This window comes from Primulina huaijiensis, chromosome 1, assembly GCF_012295235.1.
Source record: "Primulina huaijiensis isolate GDHJ02 chromosome 1, ASM1229523v2, whole genome shotgun sequence".
Taxonomy (NCBI): domain Eukaryota; kingdom Viridiplantae; phylum Streptophyta; class Magnoliopsida; order Lamiales; family Gesneriaceae; genus Primulina; species Primulina huaijiensis.
Genome location: NC_133306.1, coordinates 3,972,507 through 3,997,668, shown reverse-complemented (window position 1 = coordinate 3,997,668; position 25,162 = coordinate 3,972,507). Strand labels below are relative to the sequence as shown.

The following is a 25,162-nucleotide window of genomic DNA, read 5'->3' as shown; positions in this document are numbered from 1 at the left end:
CCTTATTCTAGATGTTTTTATGCTATACGCAATTTGATTTGGTCTCCTTTCCTGGTTACTAGTGGTAGGCATAAGGTTGTCGAAAATATTTAAGGGGGCTAAATTCCATGTTGAAAGGCTGCAAACATCTCATCAAATTGAATGTAAGTGGATCGATGCTGCCAATTCTTGAAAATAGTATTATCAGAACACGCTCACCTTGTCAATTTCTCCATGACATTTTATACTTTATACATAGACGGGCCAATAGTTCCCATTTATCGAGGTAACTTTAGATTTAGATTACTACTTTTTGGATTTATGTTTAATGAAAATTGTATTGAAAAAAATTGATTTACGTCATTATATTCCGTAGTCAAAAATAAAAAGATAGAAGCATGATAGGAGTTGAGGGGTTATTCTCCATGGTATATTTTCAGAGAGCAAAGGTAATCATTAATTTGTCACCTGTTAATTTCTTCCCCTCGCTGCACCAGTTTACAGGTTTTGTTACTCGGGTCGGATATAAAGCACAAGATGGAACAAAATGTACCTTGGCTGCTTTCACAAGTGCAATACCAGGAGTCCCATGGCACCAATGCACATGCCTATCTGTTTCACTTCGATCACTTGAAGGATAATTTCCACTAGGGAAACAATTTTTTATCATGTAGTGGAGTGTGCCCTTTACATGCTCCACTTCATCTGCCTTCAGACCCATATCCATTAACATGTACATAATCCCAGCTAACCCAATGGGCTGCTCCCCAATATTTTTTTCCATGCCATTCATACATCAAAGGGCATAATCCTTTCGCCAACTTTCGACTTTATGATTTCACCAGTAACAGCCCTCTGATAAATTTTTAATAAAAGCAATTAGGCTGTCTGAAGCTCGCAAAAGAAATTCAACTGTACTACGCTGAAAGGGGCATACCATTCTAGTGGTAGATATGGTGACTTCACCGATCAAGAACCCTGCTCCCCATAAAGAATTTTATTTGGAAGATCCTTGGAAAACTTAATCTGAACTCAAAATTTGAAACTTGAAAAACATTTAAATACAAAGAAAACGAAGGGAAAAGCTGCAAAAGTTGCTTTAAACACAAAGCAACAGAATGATAAAATACCTTTTTGCACAAGTGTTCATCACCATTATGCTTTGCTACTACCGCAACAAGAGCGCAACGGCCAGCTACACCACATGTGAAAGTCACACGGCTGCAAATATAACTCTTCAGTTTTTTTATATAGATTTGTGGCAATCCAAGATGAAACATGTGTCGAATTGGACATGATCTCCAATTAAACGGAAAACAAGAAGACTAACTTATCAATCCCTTCAAAAGCTGAATTGTGCTAACACGTAGAGCAATTTTGGTTAATGAGTTTAAACAACAGAACCAATAATCACTGGACATTGAAGATTTTCAAACTTCAATGCGCTTCTCGCTTTCTTTATTGCTAGGCAATAAAGACGTTTCAAGGGCCAGAACACTAGATAATTCTCCCAAGATTTAAAAATGAACCCACAAAATTCTTGATTTCTGATCAAGCTATCCCATCCCATGAACAATCTGAAGTTTTCCTTACTAGTAAGCATTGTTTGGATTGTTCGTTGTTGATCTCGGTGCCAAGCGGTGCGTGGTAGAGGAGAGATGCTGCTGTGCGGCTGTGCCGTGGTGGTGGATCGATTCGGTTTTGGTGGACCCGGTTCAACTAGTAATTAATTTTATTTAATTAGTTTTTTTTACATATCTACTAATATTTAATATTTACAGTGAATAGCAAATGACTATCCTACCCTTATTACCTGTCGGTGTCTGCTCACTGTAGCAGTCAATCTGTCACCCACCGCTCACTTTAGAAAACACTCCGCCCTCTGCACTACCATCAGCTTCCGCTGCCAAGATTTGAAAGCAGCTCCGGGGAAATCTCAGATTCTGCGATCGAGGAATTCGGGTGAGCTGCTCCGAAATCTCCTCGCTCCAGGTGACAGGATCTTCCTTCTAATAGATACGGATCTATGTATCTACAACCATAGCAGATCTGTCAAGCCCAAGGTTTTTCTCGTTATTATTATTTTTTTTTGTAATTGATAGGCACCCTTGTCTGTAATTGGGGCCTATTTATGGTTTCTGCATTTCTCTATTCTCTGTTTTTAGTTTCGAATTTTATGTTTTGGTGATTGTATTGTAGCATCAGGGGAAAAAGAACAAGGAAAGAAAATGTTGGGCCGTTCTTCATTTACTTTTCGTAGGAATGGAGGTTTCAGGCCCGAAAATTTAGGTCAAAATGCGTTGGCGATGATCGGGAACCTCTGCTTCTCTATGTTTGTGATTGGGGTATTGATTTTCACTATAATTGCGGCAACGTATGAGCCTGAAGATCCATTGTTCCACCCTTCCACGAAGATCACTACTTTCCTCACATCAGAGTCCAATGCCACCTTCAAATCCGATATTGCTTTGGTAAAGACTGGGGAAGACTTTGTAGCTTCCAATCAAACTGCATTTGCAACTTTTATAAACATCACTGATGTTGAATCTGCTGCCTTGACTGAAGTTGGAGATCCTGATATTGTTTCTGAGACAACTGCTTGCAGGGTCAACGATCCCATTGACTGTCGTGATCCAGATGTTTTCCATATAATGATGCGGTCTGCCATTGAGTACTTCAAGGACATTCACTTTTACCGGTTTGGGAAGCCCGTTCCGGGGAGTGTCGAAAATTCTTGTCACATGGCATGGCGATTCAGGCCCAAGGAAGGCAAGGCTGCTGCGTTTTACAAGGATTATAGGAGTTTTATGCTTGAGAGATCTGATAATTGCACTCTCAGTGTAGTTAGGATCGGTGACTATCATTCGGGCGGGAATGCCCGGAAGAAGAAGAGGAAGGGAAAGAACGAGGAAAAGGATAAGGAGGTTTTTGAGAAGGCTCCGAAGGTGGAGGCTAACCCTATTGCCTTACCAGAAGTTGGCGAAACTGTTAATGACGCTCTTCCTGAGGTGGAATCAGAGGGTTCATTCAGTCATGGAAAGTATTTGATTTATTCTGGCGGTGGGGATAGGTGTAAGAGCATGCAGCAATACTTGTGGAGTTTCATGTGTATGTTGGGGGAGGCGCGGTATTTAAATCGAACTCTTGTCATGGATCTGAGTTTGTGCTTGTCAAAGACATACAGTTCGTCCGGTCAGGATGAGGAAGGAAAAGATTTTAGGTTTTACTTTGACTTCGAGCACCTGATGGATTCAGCATCTGTGCTAGATCAGACTCAGTTCTGGTCGGACTGGAACAAGTGGCAGCAAAAAGATGGCTTAAATCTGCATCTTGTGGAGGATTTCAGGACCACGCCAATGAAGCTTTCTGCTGTTAAGGATACTTTGATTATGAGGAAGTTTGGCGCTGTGGAGCCTGACAATTACTGGTACCGTGTCTGTGAAGGTGAAGCAGAGTCAGCTATTCAACGGCCATGGCATATGATTTGGAAGAGTAGAAGGTTGTTGGACGTAGCATCAGCTATTGCGTCCAGAATGAACTGGGATTTTGACTCTGTTCACGTTGAGAGAGGTGAGAAAGCTAGCAACAAGGAGCTGTGGCCTAATGTCGATAGAGATACTTCACCAGAAGCTCTTCTAGCCAGTTTGCCTGACAAAATTGAAGATGGAAGGAACCTTTATATTGCGACAAATGAACCAGAGAATTCGTTCTTTGATCCTTTAAAAGACAAGTATTCCACACACTTTCTTGATGAATATAAAGATCTGTGGGATCAAAATAGTGACTGGTATGAAGAAATGACAAAGCTGAATAAGGGAAATCCAGTTGAGTTTGATGGATACATGAGGGTTTCTGTGGACACCGAAGTGTTCTTGAGGGGCAAAATACAGATTGAGACATTTAACGATCTCACAAAAGATTGCAAAGATGGTATCAATACCTGCAACTCTGCTAGCTAACATTTCCATATTTCCCTCGGACCTTTGGCGATATGTACTCTTTAAGTGTTGCTTTTCTTTACTTCTTTCCCCCCTTTAATGATAGGTTAAGTCAATAATTTTCCTTCAAATCCTCGTACTTCAGATGCAAATTCCTACCTTTGTTATTCTTTGCATCTGGTGTTTTACTTTTCAATCTTCTTGTGCGCTACTTCTTCCACGATTTCTTGAATTTGTTACTTTTATGGAAATTGAGAAGCTAGACTGATACTTTATGCAATATTATTTTTTGTCCCATACTTTTTATATAATTATATTTGTATTAGTAGTTTCTCAATGACACTAACATTTTCTTGCATTATAAACGGGAAACCGTATATTTTGTGTAAATTTTTTGTTATCCGTCTAATTATTTCAGCTGTCATTCTTTTCAAGGTTAGTGATCTCGCATGCATGCACCGTAGCTTTGGCTAAAAGCACAAGAGAAAAACATAGGCTGTCGAACAATGTCCGATATATGGTCATAATTTTTCTGGTAATTGAGTAAATAAAACTCAAATTACATGATTAAGAGCCAGTATGATATTGCTTCAGATTCTCGGATGGTTTCTGTTGTGATAATGTGCATTAAGTCGAAGCATTACCAGGTGTTTGGACTTGTTTTATGGTTTGTTGTTGAAATGGTCTATTCAAAACTCCATATGAAATGTAGATTAACACTTGTGAAAATATATTTTTATAAAAGTAGGATATAAAATTTAAATGTGATAAAACAAGAGATTTCAAAAGTAATCAATCTATTTTTTAAAATATTTGTCGCATTCCATGTTATGTCAAAAAGGTTTTATAAAATATTATATTATGTTAGACACTTTGTGTATGCCACCCGGTTTAATTTAATATTAACCGGTCGTGACACATAAAACATGTGTGATTCGTAAAAAAAGGAAATGTTTTTTTTAAAAAAAATTAAAATTAAAATTATCAATTTTTCAAATTAAATGATCGATAAGAGATAAGATAAGACGAGATTTGTGAAATATGCAATTGATATTTTTGGAATTATAGAAAAGTTTCACCAACGTATCAAAAGTTGGTTAGTATATGAGATTTCACGAAAATGAGTAACAGTAAAGATTGAGGTGTATGTAATCTTATATTTGTTTCAGCCGAGTTTAAAAATTATATGTATATCATTTGAGCTTTTTATCTTCTTTAACACCAGTGGATAACGGTAAAATGAAGGTATATGTAATTTTAAGAACACAACTTTTATCAGTCTTACAAAGACCAATGTTTAAATAAGCCTAGTTCATAAAAAATTATTTTTTTTATGTCAAAAATATTATTTTTTATTAAATGTCACACGAAACCAACATACATTATGAAAAAGAGTGTCAGGTGTCCACGTGTAAGACCTCAATTCAAATATTTTTTTTTTCTCTGGTAATAACAAACCCATCAATTTTTCGACCTAAAATTGAGGATTAACCACAACCAGTGAGAGAATCTAAATGAGAAAAAAGTTGATAAAAACAATTTCTTTCTTTCATTGATATTATAAGAACAAAATTACCAGGTATCTAAAACAATCTTGCAGCTCAAAATCTGTCCAGGTAAATTATACAAGCATGATTAATGCAATCCATTTATTAGTTATGCTTAACAAATTACAAAAAAATGTATTTTCGGTTAATCCATCCTTTCCTGATGCGTATTCCAATTATCCATTGTTTCGAGATAGTCTAGCATATAAAAAACTATTTCTTTTTTCCTCTGTTTCCAAGAATCAATCACAAATACTTTGCTTAAATTTGGAGAAATCACAATGAAAATGGACTTTTTTTACGTTCCTTTAAGGATTTATTGATGCCCTTCCTGTTGCAAATGCTCGAAACATAACTTATATAAATGTTAAATGTATTCATGGTAGACGCTACATGGAAAATTCTTCTAACGAATGATTTTATATATACATGTACGCAGGGGCGGAGGTACAGTTTCGTGTACCCGGGCTAGTCCAAATTTTTTTAAAAAAAATTTATATGTAAATTTTTGTATAATTTTGGATAAATTTGATATTAGCCCGGGTAGATCAATATAAAATATTACAGGATGTTAGAGTTTAAAATTATAGATGTATATGTTTATTCAGGAAAAGAATGGCAGAAGAAGCACCAGCAAGAGAAAAGCATGGAAAATCAAAGATAAATGTAGTACTATTCCAAGACAGCAAGAGGTACCATTGCCGCTCCTCATCCTCGTTACCAACCTCACCAATGGCCCTGAGGAAGTCGGGAAGCACCAGATACAGCTGCTTGTGCTCACCAACCACGCATGCCGGTTCCTTCAGGTGTCGACACCACAGGAACGTGGGTCTTTCCCACACTAGCATCTCTGTTGGTTCCAAGCTCTCCGAGTTAACCACCAAAATATGAAGAAACTTCACAGCTCAAATAGGTTTATTGTGATCATATTGCTCTGGACTTGCATGTTGTTATAGCTTGTATATCATCCAGTTTATTAATCTTTGTACAGATTATACGATGCCAAAGTTTCTTCAAGATCCTTGTTGCACCATTATATTTCTACAGAATGATATATTAGTAATCACCAATTTAACAGCCAGATACATAGAATTCCAGAACCACTTTTCAGAGTACATAAAACATATATATCAGTAGCGCTGACCCATCACTACAAGAGGATGCAAATATCGGCAGCTAGCTTAACATGTACATGCTTGACATATTGTGGACACTCTTCTACTATACTGTACACCTCGAGGATTCTGTTAAATTACTCACATGGGACACTCACATTCTTCCATTTCTTGAGCTATCATGCAATCCCGACAAAGGGGGCATGTGGTGTTCCAATATTTTAACCACTTTTCCAGGCACAACTTGTGGAAAATATGGCCACAGGAGAGACAGTTAATCTCTGTGTTTGGCCCCAATTCCATCAGGCAAATAGAGCACTCTTGCTCAGGGCAGGAATCACATATGAAAATGGCTGATGTTCGGTTTCTAAACTCCTCCATGTATGTTTCGGAGGGACTCTTACGACATTTGGATGATTCATCTGAGGGCTCCACTGAAAATCCTTCCCATGGTGCAACGTGGATACCAATCACATGCAGTACAGAGCGCACAATTTCCTTGAAGATGGAGATGGATATTGCTGCATTTGCTAGAATTATACAGAGAACTCCAGCATCAGCTGGAGTTGGATAAGATGAAATAGCCATTACCAGGACAACCTATAAAAAAAATCAGGAAGAGTCTTCATAATATAAAAGAAATCATAAAATGTGACCCAGTACAAAGGCAAGCAGTTCAGTATATATACATTACTTCTCAAATCTCAAGTTCCTACTAACACCCATAATAGCGAAGTTTGTCAAGATAAAGTTTTTTTTTTTGCACACATAACACACCAGATCTGCGAACAAAAAACAACAAAATTATATAGGAAAAAACTGTGATTCAAGATGGGATCATATTCTAAAGTGTATCAGATAGTTACGAAATCTATTGTCCAATAGAACAGGTGACTGATGTATCTGATACACACCAATGGATCAACATAAGAATAGAACAAGATTCTAACAAGAGGAGATTTACTTTTAAAGAATCCACCTTTGCTTTATTATAATTGTTATCTCTTCCTCTCTCTTTTTTTTGTCCATCTTTCATTCACTTAAAGAATTTAACTAGCACAAGTGGCAAAGCAAGCAAGATCTTCAGCAAAACAGAACCACAGGAAAAACAACCAAGACCAAATTAACATCATGAGAAAAGAAACCAAAAGATCTAAAAAATCAGAAATTTGAAATCCCTACGATGAACTCAAAGAACATAAATTGGAAAATACTTTTTACGGGCTTTTGTAGGGCAAACGGGACGAGAGAATCATAGTTAACTTACTGGTCGAAAGATGGAACTCCAAATCAACTTCTCTTGTCAAGAATCTCAAGATTGTGCGTGTTGCGAAGAAGAAATGAACAGGGTTTGATTTTATTGTGGACAATATGGCAAAATCTTAATTCAAGACATTTGGGTACCTTTCAATTTTTCTAATTAATTGATAGTTCTTTAACTAACTATATGATTATTCATATCATATTTGATTCCATGGCTCTTTATATCTAATTAATCTTAATTCTCTATATGTTTAATAATTATTTAAAATACATTTTATAATTCAAACTCAAAATTTTTCAGTACTTTAGAATTACATCATTGCTAAAATAATCAAGATTCTACATTTCCACTCGAGGAAATTTGATTCCCCTTGCAACCCGTTTATTCTATTCCTTTCTTGCATATAATTATTTAATGCTTAATTTTTTTTTTTTTGGACAATATTTAGTTAGTAAATTTGCTTTTAACTCTCCTCCCCACTAAATTTAAGTTTGCATTTAGATTGTAAAAATTATATGTTTGCAGTCTCTGATTAAAATTTTTTTTATTATATTTCTAAATCCATATGTTTTTCTCGAATGAAAATCAATACAAATAATTAAAAATATAATATCAATAAATGATATTTGAGTATTAGATATTGCAGAGCTAATACTAATATATAATTAATGAGTACTAAAATATGTATAACAAATGTGTATATTAATGACATATTTGTCTTTTTTTGATGAAAATCAATACAAAATATAGTACTAACATATGATTCTTAAGTACTCAAACATATGTAGAAAATGCAGATAGTAATAAAATTGTTCTAATTTTATACTCGAAATCTTATCTTTTGTGACATAACTAAAATGATCGATCGATACTCAAATATTATATATTAATATTATATTTTCAATATTTTGGTTCGATTTTCATTTGTGAAAAACATGTGAGTTCATAAAAAAACCAAAATTAAGTTTATTTTTAGAGATTTAAAACAAATTCAATCATAAATATGTTAAAATATCATAAAATAACTAAAATTAATTCACCGATAAAAAAGAGGAGGCTCAATGAGATTCTTTGAACTCTGCTTCCAGGCCTTTTGCGACAAGACTCTTGGGCAAGCGGAAGGCCCAATAGTCTGAGTAATTTTTATCAGGGTCCACTCTCCATAGGTCCGATCGAACCGAATAGACTTATAACCGATTTAACCGATATTTTTATTTTCGAATGACCGAACCGATCAAAATATTCATAGAAACCGAATTAACCGAACCGATTTTCAAATCGGTTATATATCGAAATAACCGATATTTTTTTTAAAAAAATGCGAATTTTAACACAAACAAAAAAAAAAATGAAGAGCTTATAAATAACAAGAAACATTGAACAAAAAATATCAATAACAAATAGAAATATTGAAGATAAAATCATTGGATGAATGAGCTTCCTTCTAGTGTATGAAAATAATGTATTTTTAATGCCTATATACAATTTAAATTAATATATATACTAAATCGGTTATTTCGATTTAACCGAATTTTTCAAATTAAAACCGAAACCGAATCGAATTAATCGATTTTTTAAAATTTCAAAACCGAACTTCCAAATTAATTCGGTTCGGTTAATTAATTCAGTTTAACCGAAATTTTGGACACTCATGGGTGGGGGATTTCCAGCAAACAAGATCGGAAAAAAAATCAACTCAAAACAATTAATTTTACTCCCTTTTTTATACAATATTTACCAGTTCAAAAATATCCCAATGATAAAAACAAATTGATCATGATAAGATCTTACGTAGTACATATCACAATCTTGATTATTTTACATATATATGATTTTATCACAATAACACACACAGAGAATGCTGAAAATTAAGATGGCTATTGAATAGAAATCCGTGTATTTCTGAGTAAGTAACTCCATCAATCTCTCTCAGTAAGAGAGCCAATGAAGGGGATCATTAGATCCATCAGCTGTAAATGCAATAGGCCATGCATTACTCTATTTTCTTTAATCTGTTTGCCCATGGTTTTGGTTGCTGTTTTTACAAATATTGGCTCCCAAAATCTATCATCGTCGTTTCTTGATCGTAGTCCATGGAGCATTCCTCCTCCTACTCCTTCGTTTCCCTTTTCTGCACTCTCCTTGACAAACCATAAAAAGGCTGTATACCCTACATTCAATGTATGCAATCCTTTTTTTTTAATCATGTATTATTCTAGTTACATGTGCATGATAGATCGATTATATAACAACACGTTGCGGTTGAATATGGTTGCAGAATCCGAAAATGCAGAAGGCGGTGGAGGGTCTGATGAGGGAATTGAATGCAGAAAGCGTGATGAGAAATGATGGGAGGGAGAGGGATAAAAAGATGGAGGGGGTTGAATCAGGACTTGTTAAGGCAAGGGCTTTAATTAGAGACGCGGTTCGCAAGAGTCGCCGTTCTCATGTGCCTGTAGTTGAAGACCAGGATTATGTTCCTCAAGGGAAAGTTTATAGAAATGGCAATGTTTTTCAAAGGTAACAAGTGATTGCATCTAACTAAGCTTTCCTATTGATTATAGAAAATCTTGGATCTGAACTTAGTTCTATCCAAAATTAGCTCAAAGTGCCAACTCCTACTCACAAGTAACTATACATTTGTAGGAGTTACTTGTTAATGGAAAGGTTGTTCAAGATATATGTATATGAAGAAGGGGAACCCCCTTTGTTTCACTCTGGCCCCTCCAAGAACATATATTCTACCGAAGGAATATTTCTTGGCCTGATTGAATCCAATACTCATTTCCGAACCTTTGATCCGGATGAAGCTCATGCTTATTTCCTCCCGTTTAGTGTGGTAATGATTCTTCAATACCTGTTTGATCCAATCGAACGTGACAAGGCTGTTCTTCAACGTGTTGTGGGCGATTATGTTGGCGTAATATCTAACAAATACCCGTATTGGAATAGAAGCTTCGGTGCTGATCATTTCATGCTCTCGTGCCATGACTGGGTGTGTATTTGTATACATATAGCCTCCAAAATTCAAGATTTTCGAGCTATTTTTAATTTCTTGTGATTTATACATTTTTGTATTGATCGAATAATGACAACATGCAGGGGCCACGAGCAACATGGGCTGTTCATAAATTATATTTCACTTCCATGCGAGTTCTATGCAACGCAAACACCTCAGAGTTCTTCAATCCAAGAAAGGATGTGTCGTTTCCAGAGATCAATCTCCCAACAGGAAATCTGACAGGACTTGTCACAAAAACATCGTCGAATAATCGTACCATTCTAGCATTCTTCGCAGGCAGATTACACGGCCACATCAGGCCTCTACTATTCCAGCACTGGAAGAACTACACAGGTGACATAAAAGTGTTCGAGACAATCCCAGAAAATTCATCCTTATCCTACACACAGATGATGGAGAATAGCAAGTATTGCCTGTGTCCAAGTGGACACGAAGTGGCGAGTCCTAGGATCGTTGAGGCTATCTATGCAGGATGTGTGCCGGTGTTGATATCCCAGGACTATGTGCTGCCTTATAGCGATGTTCTTGATTGGGACGAGTTTTCCGTTCGGCTGGAGGTCGATAAGTTGCAAGATCTGAAGAAAATATTGATGGGATTAGGAGAGAATAAGTATGAGAAATTAGTCGAGGGAGTGAGGAATGTGCAGAGGCATTTTGTGGTGAATGATCCACCAAAGAGATATGATGCTTTTCATTTGATGATTCACTCTTTATGGCTCAGAAGGCTGAATCTCAGAGTTCATTAATTATTAATGCTTCAAACTAATGTAAAATATAGCTTGTTTCTTTTATTTTGAAATCTTTTTTTGAAAATAGAAAGAATGGAACTATGAATTACAAGTGATGCACTCATGTTTAATTATCAGCCAAAAACAAATGTTTTCATAATTGAAGAAGTCTTGCTGATCGTAAATGTCCCGGCTCAATATTGAAAAATGGTTCTTGCTATTAGGGTTTGAAATTAAAATCTTTTTTTTAAAGAAAAATTATGAGATTTTTGAGTGTGATATGATTGATTATTTGATAACAAATAGATCTGATGACTACTTTATCAATTGTCTCACTGTAAATATGGAAGTTTACTTTAAACCGACGTTATTTGCTCAATGTGCTTAGGTATCAGGTTTTCTAAAACATTATATTATACTATCAAAAAGTAGAAATAAAATTGAAAGGTCAATTTTATTTATGTTTTTATGAGTTTTGTTTAAAATTTTTTAATCTAAATATCAATCCCCACCAGTTCACATATAGATATGTGCCTCTTTTTTAAATAATCTAATTTGACTTGTAGAGAATCGATTATCAATCTCTAATCTCAAGCTTGTATCGTACATTAATCTTGGATCGATCGATGACCATTAACTTCCCTTTGACATATTGAGACACTTACACATAAAATCTAACAAAAGATTTCAACCCTTTACAGGTATATACAATAAGACTGCTTATGGAAAATATACAATCTACCTTATTGCAAGAATATGATTGTTTTATCATTAAATTTCTTGAAATGATCTAAATTAGAAATTTTCAGATCATTAACTAATAAGTAACCGGTTAGCCATCTGCTTCTAAATTCCAGTTCTTGTAGCAATAAAAAAAGGTAGAAAAATATTGCAATGGATGAAATTATAATTAGATAATTGATCGGATCATGAGTCCCTTTGTTGTAGAGTAATTAAGAAGAGGCTTGAGATTAAAGGAAGCTTGTGCATGCATGGCAAGTTGAAGATCCCCATGAGTTGGAAAAAAATTGAAAAAGCTGCCCTTTCGGCCATTTGAAGAGTATATTACTGTCATGCAGCAAAGAATAAACTTTATTTAATGTATTGTAATGAGTATTATTAAGTAGTCTTCTTCTGTTGCGGCCATTTGCAAGAGACAAGAAAAGAATAGTTAATTAGCCAGCATGAAATTGCATGGCTCTTCATATATTTCCTTCTCCCCTTCTTCCATCTTAGTAGTTTTCATACTTACAGTATTTACTCCTTTGTTTCTCATTACTTGCACTAATTTCTATCCTGATATTAAAAATTTTCCCTCTTCATGGATATGCGAGTCTATTGGTTTTTTGAAGGTAGATCACAAAAACAATTTCAATATATCAGATTACCTGGTCTGGAGTGCTTCTTTGCATCACAAACTAGTAATAATTTTTGTTTATTTCTGAATTTTCAATAAAACTTGGTTTGGAATATGGTTATTTATGTTTCTGCAAAAAAATATTAGAGAAAGGAGAAACGAGTGTTCGTGAAGCCGGAGTACTTATCAAGATCAGAGAGGGTGGAAGCCGTTTTAGCCAAAGCTCGATTTTCGGTTAGAGAAGCGGCTAGAGAACTTAGAACTTTCAATATATCTTCACCTAATCATGACCAAAATAACAATTATGTACCTTATGGCCCTATCTACCGAAAGGCCAACCTGTTTTATCGGTATAGATCAATTACATATTCTGAATTTCTGATCATCTGGTTCTTGATCACCTAAGAGGCAAGATCATGTTCATACTTTTCTTGGTTGCAGGAGCTACCAGGAAATGGAAAGGGTTTTCAAGGTTTACGTCTACGAAGAAGGAGAAGCGCCAATCTTCCACAATGGTCCATGCAGAAGCATATATTCAACAGAAGGAAGATTCATCAACCAAATGGAAAAGGGAAATCATTTTAGAACCAAAGATCCAAAAGAAGCCAGTGTATATTTCATGCCATTTAGTGTCGTGGTAATGGTTCAATATCTATACGAACCTGGAGCCATGGACATGCACGCAATTGGAAACACCATTGCTGATTATGTGCAAACAATTTCTCATAGGCATCCCTATTGGAATACGAGCCTAGGTAGGTGCCGATCATTTCATGCTTTCATGCCATGATTGGGTATGTGTATACATGTTTTTTTCTTTCTTTCTTCTTTTGCAAACACCATCGATTCCTAAACAGTAAACAGAGACTTGGCATCAAACCTTCATCAGCATACAACTCCCTTTCTTTTCGAAAAATGTGAGAGAACATTATAATTTACAGGCCATATTAAATTACTGGATTCGAGATACAATATGCAATAATTTTCATTTAAAATGTTAGAATTGAATCAACTGCAGATAGATTAAAGAGTACCACCACACCCGAGAGATGTTTCAGTTCTTACTAATTCTTATACATTATTTCTATATTTTTTCAATGTAGGGTCCGTACTCAAGTTCTTATGTGCCACTGCTATTCAACAACTCCATCAGAGTTTTATGCAACGCCAATACTTCTGAAGGCTTCAATCCTCTAAAAGATGCATCATTACCTGAAATCAATCTGAAAACAGGTGAACTTACAGGGCTTCTAGGTGGCTTCACGCCTTCACAAAGATCAATTCTAGCCTTTTTTGCAGGAGGCTTACATGGAAACATAAGGCACAGATTACTAGAACAATGGAAAGGAAAAGATCCCGATGTACTTGTTTACGAAAAACTACCCTCAAACCTTACTTATGAATCAATGCTAAAGAAAAGCAAGTTTTGCCTGTGCCCAAGTGGTTACGAGGTTGCCAGTCCACGGGTGGTGGAAGCCATATACGCAGAATGTGTGCCTGTTTTGATATCAGATGGCTATGTACCACCTTTCAGTGATGTGCTTAATTGGAACAAGTTTTCGGTAGTGGTGGCTGTAGAGGACATACCTAATATCAAGAAGATATTGCTAAATATTTCTAAGGCTAAGTACTCAAAAATGCACAAGAGGGTGAAGCAAGTGCAAAGGCATTTTGTTATGAATGGGGATCCTCAAAGATTTGATCTTTTTCATATGATTCTCCATTCTGTTTGGCTCAGGAGATTGAACTTACAATTGCATCATGCTAGCTTATAAGTTAAGATACTTGTGTTGTTTTAAGTATCACTTAACTTTGCCTGTAAAAGAGAACTTCAAACACGAGACCTTTTCTTGTGGTTGAGTTTTGGGCTTTGCGTATAATTTCTGTTATTGGCACTTCGTCAGATCTCTTTTACACTTTCTACTATATAATATAATTATTATCAAGCGTTAGGATCATGAGCCAGTCATATATTCTTTTTTTTTTTTGAACCCACAGTCATATATTCTATCCTTATATTTATTAAAAATAATCTTCAACTTCAAGCAATTATACCACAGAAAGGAAAAATGAAAGTGAGCATAAAAAATACGAACAAAGACTAATTTCTTTGGAAAATATAACATCCTTTGCTTAACTATATATTCCATAAAGAGAAACCAAATGTTGGATACCCCTTCTTGGCTTCTTGCTAGTCAAAGAATTCCCTTTACAAACATATAGTAGAAGAAAGACAAGGCCTACAAATAGTAGGCAGATCCAAAAAAATGCCTAAAATTCTCACATGAAGATCTACCTAGAACACCTCTTGAATTTCAAAGAAACCAAGAATATAATTCTCTAGAGACCTAAGAAAGATAGAGCTGAAACCCATGAAGTGTTCTCCATATGTCAAAGAGAAATACAAATCAATAAGAAGCAAGAAACAGATGGCTTGCTCATCCTTGCCTCAATTAACTTAAATACTGTCACTGCTCAGAAGAAAGTCCACAATAATGTATAACCCAGTTATGAATTTACACTGGGTTTTAGCATTTTTTAGTCTTTTTATGTTGTCGCTCTCTATGAAAGCCAACAAAGAATTGAGGAATAGTATTCATTACCCTTTCGAAACAGATGTTTCTTATTTAACGGAAGTTACTCCAGCTCAATTGCGCATGCTGTGACTGCTGGTAAACATGGGCTACTGCAGGTCCCATCATATTCACAGGTCTAATAACTGCTTGAGTTTTTTGCAAAAGAGGCAAATGGATCCTGATGTCACTGCCTGTGCAGGGTGGAAAATCCCAGTTATGTCTCCATGTCCATTTCAAAAGGTACATATTGAATGATGTTATGAATAGCCGCTAGTCTCAACGATAGGCTCACTACAGAATGTGTATTGTGATGAGTAATTTCCTTGACTTCCTTTTCTCGCAGATTGGGTGCCTGGACTACGCTTTGATTCTCCAGGCTGATTCTGAAATGTAAAAGATGGTAATACAAACCAAGCCATAGCCAGCTTGAGGAATAAATTTCAGTGAAATTTTAGCATGATAACAAGCTAAAAACTTCCAGAAGTCAATACAGCCAGTATGTTTACTCCCTGTGGCAACAACCAGATAAAAAGCAATTTAAACATGAAGTTAAATCAATGAAAATATTAATAGGGGCATCAAAGAAAACTTCCTTTTCTTTATTACAAAACAGTCGCTATCATAAATTCTCTCCCTTTTCTCAGAGATGAAACATTGTTGAAACAAACAAGTCAAACAAATTCGCAGAAGAAACATTGTTTATGACAGAGATTCTTGTTTTCAAGTATAAAACATGGATTAACATGGGCACATGAATTTGAATTACGTTTAGTATCGATAATGAAAAAAAATTTTGAATTTGTTTCCTCCATAATCTTATGGAAAAAAAGAAGGCAAGAGTTGACTGCAGATATAATGATGGAAAAAATGCTAAAAAGTAGCAGGAAAATTTGGTAAAATAAAGTGGATTATTTGGTACGAAAACAGAATGCCAAACTTAATGGTGTGACGAATATCATTGAATTGATTGGAGTTCATATAGTAAGACAATCAAGGTTATCAAATTTAATTGTCAATAACTAGTCTCCTTATTATATTTTCTGTAACTCAATTAATTATCTCTTATATTGTCCAAATTTGGACCTTTATTCAGCATAATTACAAATTCACTCCTGCCACAGAAAAACAATGTGGTTGAAAACATTTTTTCAAGGTTGAAAAAATCTTATCTTAATAGTGTTGCGTGAAAAGATTACTCAAATGGAAGTGCAATATGAAAGGAAATAAAATCACTAGGTAAATAGTATCACTTTTCTCCTATGTGTTCTCTTTTTCATGAATGGATCTGTTGAAGTTTACAAAACACTCGTCAGATTGTTCAGAAGACTTCATACAATCGAACATAAGCACGATATGGTGTTCAATCAAAAAAATAATTTGCATTTCCACCATGAAACTTGTAAATCAATAACACTTTTGAAGCTTAGTTGCTTTCTAGTCACATAATCAGGGAATGAAGCAGAGGAAAAGTTGACGTGTGATTCCAGAAATAAACCAGGTCCCAACATATCAGTGAAGCAGTTATAAAGGTACTGCTAAAATCAGTCTAAACATATCTTGAAAAAAAGAATCAGTCTAAACATAATATGAGGTAGCTAACAAGGAATGCCATTGCTTTCGCCTGCTGATGCTAATGACTCTGCATATAAAAAAATAAAAAATCCAGGATGACCAAACTGGAAGAGAAATATGAGTCCCCGACAAACTCAAATAAGGGTGCACCAACAACTCTAACCGATATACTATCAATTAAACTTCAAAATTCATAGCACCGTTGATTTGTAGCGATGAAACAGCGGAACAAAAGTTAGATTTGGGCTCTAATTGTCAAGAAAGATCAGACTAGTCCAACTGTCAATTACGTACATATGTTGTTGATACTCCGGGAGATAGGCTCCACCACTTTCGACAGCTCGAGAGAATTCATGCCCGAATATCCATGTAGTCGTTCACTGAGAAGTCACTCCATTCACTCACATCCACCTCCAATATATCCATATCTATCGATTCTTCAAGGAAGTTGCCGACCTCTCGAACCGAGTTCTCCATAATGAGATCCCATCTTTCCAAAAGGCCATTTACTCATTTAAATCTGATCTCCCAACAAGCGTCGCGGGAGCATCAGTTGTATTATGCATGTGTTCATTGTACTCCCACAAAAGAAGTGTATATAGCAGCAATCATCATGAGTGCAACGATACAACCTTCAAGAAATTAGCGTACAGATAGAGAAATACCTAGATAGACTTGGTTTTGTGTTCGGAAAGAGAAGAATATTGTGATGAATCAAAGGGAAGATTTAATTAATTAACCTCCATTTTACTCCTGATTTTGAAATATAACCTCTTCATTTTAATTCATTTATGTTTTACTATCTTACCTTTTTAAAACAATTTTTCTTTAACCATATATCTCCAAATTCATCTAAATCATAAATTAGCAACAAATATCATTTTTCGTAAAAACAAAATTTCTAACTTTCTCTAACATTGGAGTCTTCCCAACCATTCACCAATAACACAACGTAGTAGACTAATATGTACATTTTCTTCTTTATTACAGACGTGAGGTCTGTTTCTTTCTTTTTTCAATGAAAAACTTATTATTAATTTATTTAATTATTTTGAAAAAATACACACAAAACAAAAATGTCTCGTCTTGAGTTATGCATTCAATATTTCTTAGCGTGGACCATGCATTTCAAATAAAAGAACAATGTCAATACTTACTGCATCATAATATTTAGAATTCATCATTAAACAATAATCTATATCAAAACTTACCATCCCCCAAGTTGGAGACTAGGTTTTGAGTTTGAAATTCAATTATAATAAATATATTTCTCCAACTCAAAAAAATATGACAAAAATCCTAAAAATAACCAGCAACATCCAAATATAAAAATATTATCTTTGTTATGCCTTTACGAACTTTAACATCATTACCAAAATTGAGTCTACCCCTGTATGCATGTGTTAAAAATTATTCATTTAAATGGAATTATATCGATTTCAATTATTTACTTTAATTTGTCTCTTGTATCCAAATTCCTAAATCCATGCATTATCATTTATGAATGTTTAATCTCTTTTTTTTTAAAATTTATGTGTTTCCGCTTCATGTGATTAATGAATAAAAGAATGGATGGAAAATAGATTGCCAAAAACAATATATAGTAGAGACATAAAAGCGAGGCGTCGATGTTGTGGAAACAAAAAGTAGAAGAAAAGATGAACATGATTTAGAGTATAACTTATAGAGAAGGATTTTGATAACAAACTTTTTTTGAATACAGAGGAGAATGATTAAATATTGTAGGAAGATACGAAAGCACGATTGATGGAGTGTGGTGGGAAGGAGGAAAAAATTAAGATTTTGGGTTAGTTTAGTTGGGCTTTAGAAGTCCAGGACAAATTTGGAAAAATTGGGATTAGATTTCTAATTGAAAGTTAATTATCAAAGATTAAGTTAAAGAAAGTCAAAAATCAAAAGAAAATGGGAAAGAAGGTTATATATCTAATATTCTCTGAAATTGAGACAAGATCTAAAATTTGAGGCTTATGAATTATCGCAAGAAATTAAAATAAATTTGTTTCATTCCGCCATTTTTTAAAAAAAAAATATGAAGAGGGTTCTTCAAGCTTATTTTACCAATAAAGTAAAAACAATTCCTGTATCCATTCAAGGAAGCGAACTCTGCACCACTTTTTCAACTTCGGCGACATTAGGCATTGATAATAATTATTATTTTGTTGTTCCTTAGTGTGTCTTTTCTTTGGCATATTAGGTGCCAATAGGTATACCGTATACGTAACTATTGCATATCTGTTTACTGGGTGATCTATGAATCTATCATTTTGCACTCTACGTGTTCGATGAAATGTTATTGCTTAAGTTATGTTGGCAATGGCATCAACACGGCTGCTCGAACAAGGTATGTATCAGAATATGTGCAGCATTCTCAGAAACTATAGGAATCTATGCAGCTAGGACACGGTTGTATCAGTAATGTTTTCAAAGGCATAATTTTATAGGCAATGCAACCAAATTTTAAAACACGATATCTGAAATTTTATTAAGCATGTATTATGCATATGGTGTACATTTATGCATCACTTGGACTTGCCTATTTCTCTTATCGACATTCAAATGCTTGGTTGATTATGGCAAGCAAGGGATATACGAGACCACAGGTTGAAAAATGCGTGGAATTGACCGGATATTGCCAAAAATTTGTAGACAACTGCATACGAGACCACAAGATGAAGGTTGCTGAGACACGGAAGAACAAAAAAACAAGAAGTCCAAAGAAAAATACACTTTTTGTGGAAGTTCCCGAGTCAAGATCTTATCTTGCACAAACCAACCATGCCAATGATACTCACGGTTGTGGGAACTGCACTATTCGCAAAGCTCCTTATGATGATGGCATTGCTTAAATTGAGAATTATATTGTTTATCGTTGAGAAAATTTAAACATGCCCTGAGAATTGGTCAGTTCGACCCAAAAGTTCATAAATTCATTCTAATTGCAGTTGAGGGAGTTGATCTTACCAATTGGAACAAATGCTACTTGCTAAACAATCAATATGATGAATCAAAGCATTTTTAAAATTTACAAGCAAATTTATCCAAAAGTGTCTTCTTAACTTTGAGTTCATAATTTTATTATCTAATATAAATGTTAGCGCTTGATTTGTCTCTTTATTTCACTTATAAAATATAACCACTTTCCAAAAAACTTGATTGTTTACTGCAGGAAGACGTGAAGGACTGGACTGTGGACGTGTTGACAGTTTGTTTGGCTTTGTGGAGTTGTTAAACTACGCAACACTAATTGAATGTCTTGAAGTTCACTAAATTTTAATAGGTCCTTAATTTTTCTATATGCATGGACGACGGATGATCCCTTCGAATTGTACGTAGAGTAACTTGTAACGACAACATTTCATGAGACTCAATGATGCAACAATTCACCTCTCCTTTTTTTAAATCTCCACAAATGTCTAAGAACAAACTTGGTCTTCTGTCTTTGCCATTTAAATACACAACACTATCTGCTCTTTAAATAGTGCAATTATAATGTGTATACGTAACATATAGACAATATTTAAATAATACATTTCAATCACCTTGTATCTACTTGTAAGCTTCCATCTTCACGAATCAAAATCGAACGACAAACCTCCACTGTCATCTTCCTCGTTGGCCTCTTCCCTTCTTCCTTCGATACCCTCTTCTCTCTCACACACTTAGACGCAGTTGTGATGATGTTACTGTAAATATTATTATGCACAGAGAGATTCGATCAAGGTTTCTTATTTCTTCTTAACCAAGTATAAATACTCTTCATCATCTTTCATTTCTCCTGCACGTAAATAAATAACAGAGATCATTGGGAACCCGAGCATCTCCACTCTTGTGCAGTTTTATACATTCAAGAAACGTAGATGGTGCAAGTTCATGAAGTAGGAGACAATGCGGAGGACAAGGTGGAGAACAGGGTCAAGTTCTGCATCAATGACAATGATACCCCTGTAAGAACCCGGGTCATGGATGACCCGGGATATCAGATGGATTCCCAAATCAGGGTCAATCTGCAGGATGGATTCTTCTGAAGCCTGGCAGGTGCAAGCCCGGGCTCTACTCCCCGGGCAACCAGACGCCCGGGCTCTTATATAAGCCCCCGGTAGACATTCTAATCGGACCACCTCGATATGAGCACCGCACTCGAGTACACTAGCAGAATAGGATGTGGGCGATCGTCCTATCTCTGACACTAATTCAAGTGGTTGACAAAGTCAGACAGGCGGGATGTGATTAGTGTATGATTTGACATGTCAGAATGTAGCCGCCCTACTATAATTAGTAGGTAGCACGCAAACCGAGGTCATCAATGCATCCCCTACTATAAATACCAGGTTATCTCTTTGCATTTGGAATTCATTCATTTTATTGTCTACACTCTTACACCAATATCACAACCATCACTTGGTTACATTGGTCTTTTGTTGAGTCAACCTGCTGCTCCGTACCCTGGCTGCTCATTAAGTCCAGGGACCCGTACCCTAGCCTGGGGACTCGTACCTCGGTCAGCTATTAAGTCCAGGGCTCCGCACCCTGGCACGGGGCACCGCACCTCGACCACTCCAAGACCCAGGGCTCCGTACCCTGGCTGCTCATTAAGTCCAGGGACCCGTACCCTGGCCCGGGGACCCGTACCTCGGTCATCTATTAGGTCCAGGGCTCCGTACCCTGGCTGCTCATTAAGTCCAGGGATCCGTACCCTGGCCCCGGGGACCCGTACCTCGGTCATCTATTAAGTTCAGGGCTCCGCACCCTGGCTCGGGGCTCCGCACCTCGACCACTCCAAGATCCATGGCTCCGGACCCTGGCTGCCCATTAAGTCCAGGGACCCGTACCCTGGCCCGGGGACCCGTACCTCGGTCAACTATTATGTCCAGGGCTCCGTACCCTGGCTGCTCATTAAGTCCAGGGACCCGTACCCTAGCCTGGGGACCCGTACCTCGGTCATCTATTAGGTCCAGGGCTCCGTACCCTGGCTGCTCATTAAGTCCAGGGACCCGTACCCTGGCCCGGGGACCCGTACCTTGGTCATCTATTAAGTTCAGGGCTCCGCACCCTGGATCGGGGCCCCGCACCTCGACCACTCCAAGACCCAGGGCTCCGTACCCTGGCTGCTCATTAAGTCCAGGGACCCGTACCCTAGCCCGGGGACCTGTACCTCGGTCATCTATTATGTCCAGGGCTCCGCACCCTGGCACGGGGCTCCGCACCTCGACCACTCCAAGACCCCGGGCCCCGTACCCTGGCTGCTCATTAAGTCCAGGGACCCGTACCCTAGCCCGGGGACCTGTACCTCGGTCATCTATTAAGTCCAGGGCTCCGCACCCTGGCTCGGGACTCCACACCTCGACCACTCCAAGACCCAGGGCTCCGTACCCTGGCTGCTCATTAAGTCCAGGGACCCGTACCGTGGCCCGGGGACCCGTACCTCGGCCATCTATTAAGTCCAGCGCTCCGCACCTCGACCACTCCAAGACCCAGGGTTCCGTACTCTGGCTGCTCATTAAGTCCAGGGACCGGTACCCTGGCCCTGGGACCCGTACCTCGGTCATCTATTAAGTCCAGGGCTCCGCACCCTGGCTCGGGGCTCCGCACCTCGACCACTCCCAAGTCCCTGTACATGTTCCCCGGCCCAAGGCTCCGCACCTTGGTTATTTATAAGCCCAGGGTTCTCAAACCTGGCTCGCGGCTCCGCACCTCGACCACTCCCAAGTCCCGGGACATGTTCCCCAGCCCAAGGCTCCGCACCTTGGTTATTTATTAGCCCAGGGTTCTCAAACCTGGCTTGGGGCTCCGCACCTCGACCATTTCGAACCCGGGAGACACGAGGCCCCGACATCTTATCTCAAGTCCATGAGACACGAGACTTCGGCTCCTCATCCCATCTCTTGGAGACATGAAGCCCCCGATGCTTTTATAAAACCAGATTGATCATCTCTTTGGGAATCCAAGCATGACCAATCGGGACAGCGAGTACGACTCTAGCCCGACTATTTAAGGGATGTGTGATGATACCCCTGTAAGAGCCCGGGTCATGGATGACCCGGGATATCAGATGGATTCCCAAATCAAGGTCAATCTACAGGATGGATTCTTCTGAAGCCGGGCAGGTGCAAGTTCGGGCTCTACTCCCCGGGCAACCAGACGCCCGGGCTCTTATATAAGCCCCCGGTAGGCATTCTAATCGGACCACCGCGATATGAGCACCGCACTCGAGTACACTAGCAGAATAGGATGTGGGCGATCGTCCTATCTCTGACACTAATCCAAGTGGTTGACAAAGTCAGACAGGCGGGATGTGACTAGTGTATGATTTGACATGTCAGAATGTAGCCGCCCTACTATAATTAGTAGGTAGCACGCAGACCGAAGTCATCAATGCATCCCCTACTATAAATACCAGGTTATCTCTTTGCATTTGGGATTCATTCATTTTATTGTCTACACTCTTACACCAATATCACAACCATCACTTGGTTACATTGGTCTTTTGTTGAGTCAACCTGCTGACTTAAGCATCGGAGTGGTCCCGCGTCCATTCACGAGTTCTTTTCTTGTTTGCAGGTGATGTTGAAGCCATTATCTTCAATCAAATTCCCCAAACATTATAAATTGTTGATTCGATCCGTTGGATCTCCCGACCCGGCTCATTCCATTTCAGCGAGATCGCATCAGACAACATGGACGTGCTGATCGAAATACTCAAGAGGCTGGACGACCAGTCCCTTGGCGTGGCGGCGTGCATGTGCTGCCTGTGGTGTGGATTGACTCGCAACGATTCACTATGGATGCATCTCTGTTTCCGGCACCTGTCGCCGCCTCCGGATGGCGTGAGGACGGTGGTGGCGGCTCTGGGAGGGTACCGGAGGCTGTACATGGTGTGCGTGAAGCCGGTCCTGAGAGTGCGTGGCGGCGAGGAGTGGGACGCCGAGTGGAGTAGGCATGAGGTGGAGCTTTCTTTGTCGTTGTTCTGTGTGGACTATTATGAAAGGTTATTGCTTGGCGGCGGCAGAATCGGTGGTGATTCGACGGCGACGGCGACGGCGGCCCTCTCCTCACTCATGTTTCTTTGCAACACTATCAACGTTTGATGAGTGGACTAAATTGAAGTATAATACTTATTGAATTTATTTTTCAATATTCTTCAATTATCATAACGTTTAATGTTTATTTTTCTATTCCATTCATCGATAAAACCAAAAAAAAAAAAAACAAATAAATATGTTATTTTTATCAATTTCTCTGTTAAGGTACCCTTTCTTATCTTTTATTATGGTCTCTTAATAGTAATTATCAAGTAATATAAGAAAGTAAACCCGACCAGCAATTTAGATTTAATCATTCTGTTAAACAGACCATTTATATATATTATTTGCTCTTGTGATGAATCTTAAGCTTGTGCCATTTTTTTATTTCTCACTTTGAATTGAATAACATGTTTATCTTTTAATATAACCGACATCAACTCCAAACTCCAGCTTCTCGGGGAAGACTCGATTCATTTTTATGAAATGTTAGGAAATCTGTGAACCAGTTATTGTCGATGTTTCATTGCTTGTTGAAACTGGGTTTGCTCATGTTGATGGTTCTTTTTCCATGTTGCTCCTGTGGGTCAGCAAATGGTCATTTTGGGGTGACACAACAACCTGCATTGGAGTTGGATATTGTACCCCTCGTGGACTTTTACTGACTACTGGGCATGAATCCGTGTATGTCTCCTATGAGATGGTTTGATAACTATTCTGAAGGGAATGGTGCCTGGGTGACTCCAATGATTAAACTGGATGGTTTTAAGCATTCGATATATTTTTGAAAGAAAAAGAGATGTTGCGTTTTTTCACCAGGTGCTATCGTGTGCCTTAAAAGTCCATGGCACCATTAGTGTAGTAGTGATCTTGACCCTGCCACAATCCTGGATAAACTTCTTCGTAACAATGCAACTCCTGGAAGAACAAAGAACAATAATTGTCGACTTCCTGTTGTTGTTGTAAACATGACAACTTCGCTTTGTCATTTGGACCATCCATGAAAGTTTTCATCAGTTTGGAA

At 37.5% G+C, this 25,162-nt stretch overlaps 4 protein-coding genes, 1 long non-coding RNA gene and 1 pseudogene across 8 annotated transcripts; 4 read left to right on the top strand and 2 right to left on the bottom strand.

Annotated features, from left to right (window-relative positions):
- Nucleotides 1-1,838: 1,838 nt before the first annotated feature.
- LOC140978343 (uncharacterized) lies at nucleotides 1,839-4,179 on the top strand. Of its 2 annotated transcripts, none has more exons than XM_073443303.1 (2): nucleotides 1,839-2,042; nucleotides 2,179-4,179. In XM_073443303.1, the coding sequence occupies exon 2, from the start codon at nucleotides 2,208-2,210 to the stop codon at nucleotides 3,936-3,938; it is 1,731 nt and encodes a 576-aa protein (XP_073299404.1). In that variant the 5' UTR covers nucleotides 1,839-2,042; nucleotides 2,179-2,207; the 3' UTR covers nucleotides 3,939-4,179. The 2 variants fall into 2 exon arrangements, with proteins under 2 accessions (XP_073299404.1, XP_073299397.1); XM_073443296.1 differs by having other exon boundaries at nucleotides 1,870-2,042; nucleotides 2,185-4,179.
- Nucleotides 4,180-6,497: 2,318 nt separating this feature from the next.
- LOC140978336 (probable E3 ubiquitin-protein ligase XERICO) lies at nucleotides 6,498-7,840 on the bottom strand. The gene is made up of 2 exons (XM_073443283.1): nucleotides 7,559-7,840; nucleotides 6,498-7,179 (listed from the first exon to the last, which is right to left on the bottom strand). The coding sequence occupies exons 1-2, from the start codon at nucleotides 7,613-7,615 to the stop codon at nucleotides 6,721-6,723; spliced, it is 516 nt and encodes a 171-aa protein (XP_073299384.1). The 5' UTR covers nucleotides 7,616-7,840; the 3' UTR covers nucleotides 6,498-6,720.
- A 1,720-nt stretch (nucleotides 7,841-9,560) lies between these two features.
- Nucleotides 9,561-11,664, top strand: LOC140983899 (probable glycosyltransferase At3g07620). Its single transcript, XM_073451075.1, has 4 exons — nucleotides 9,561-10,024; nucleotides 10,122-10,363; nucleotides 10,490-10,838; nucleotides 10,946-11,664. Exons 1-4 carry the CDS (start codon nucleotides 9,788-9,790, stop codon nucleotides 11,609-11,611), a joined length of 1,494 nt encoding a protein of 497 aa, XP_073307176.1. The 5' UTR covers nucleotides 9,561-9,787; the 3' UTR covers nucleotides 11,612-11,664.
- Nucleotides 11,665-12,621: 957 nt separating this feature from the next.
- On the top strand, nucleotides 12,622-14,932 carry LOC140978321 (probable glycosyltransferase At5g03795; annotated as a pseudogene).
- Nucleotides 14,024-19,263, bottom strand: LOC140978329 (uncharacterized). 3 transcript variants are annotated; one of them, XR_012175560.1, is made up of 3 exons: nucleotides 19,178-19,263; nucleotides 15,554-17,730; nucleotides 14,024-14,162 (listed from the first exon to the last, which is right to left on the bottom strand). It is a non-coding gene; the product is annotated as an uncharacterized lncRNA (long non-coding RNA). The 3 variants fall into 3 exon arrangements; XR_012175561.1 differs by having other exon boundaries at nucleotides 14,050-14,173; XR_012175559.1 differs by lacking the exon at nucleotides 14,024-14,162 and having other exon boundaries at nucleotides 15,495-17,730; nucleotides 19,178-19,259.
- Nucleotides 19,264-20,718: 1,455 nt separating this feature from the next.
- LOC140983829 (F-box protein SNE-like) lies at nucleotides 20,719-24,304 on the top strand. The gene is made up of 2 exons (XM_073451010.1): nucleotides 20,719-21,063; nucleotides 23,779-24,304. Exons 1-2 carry the CDS (start codon nucleotides 20,977-20,979, stop codon nucleotides 24,202-24,204), a joined length of 513 nt encoding a protein of 170 aa, XP_073307111.1. The 5' UTR covers nucleotides 20,719-20,976; the 3' UTR covers nucleotides 24,205-24,304.
- The last annotated feature ends 858 nt before the right edge of the window (nucleotides 24,305-25,162 follow it).

Excerpts from the sequence above, each read along its gene's own strand:
- LOC140983899 (XM_073451075.1), top strand. The coding sequence starts at position 9,788 with ATGAAGGGGATCATTAGATCCATCAGCTGTAAATGCAATAGGCCATGC. Across the intron at positions 10,025-10,121 it reads CTGTATACCCTACATTCAAT|AATCCGAAAATGCAGAAGGC; the intron begins GTATGCAATCCT and ends ATATGGTTGCAG. Across the intron at positions 10,364-10,489 it reads AATGGCAATGTTTTTCAAAG|GAGTTACTTGTTAATGGAAA; the intron begins GTAACAAGTGAT and ends ATACATTTGTAG.
- LOC140978336 (XM_073443283.1), bottom strand. The coding sequence starts at position 7,615 with ATGAAAGATGGACAAAAAAAAGAGAGAGGAAGAGATAACAATTATAAT. Across the intron at positions 7,180-7,558 it reads ACAATTATAATAAAGCAAAG|GTTGTCCTGGTAATGGCTAT; the intron begins GTGGATTCTTTA and ends TTTTTTTTATAG.
- LOC140978343 (XM_073443303.1), top strand. The coding sequence starts at position 2,208 with ATGTTGGGCCGTTCTTCATTTACTTTTCGTAGGAATGGAGGTTTCAGG.
- LOC140983829 (XM_073451010.1), top strand. The coding sequence starts at position 20,977 with ATGGTGCAAGTTCATGAAGTAGGAGACAATGCGGAGGACAAGGTGGAG. Across the intron at positions 21,064-23,778 it reads TCAATGACAATGATACCCCT|ATCGCATCAGACAACATGGA; the intron begins GTAAGAACCCGG and ends CATTTCAGCGAG.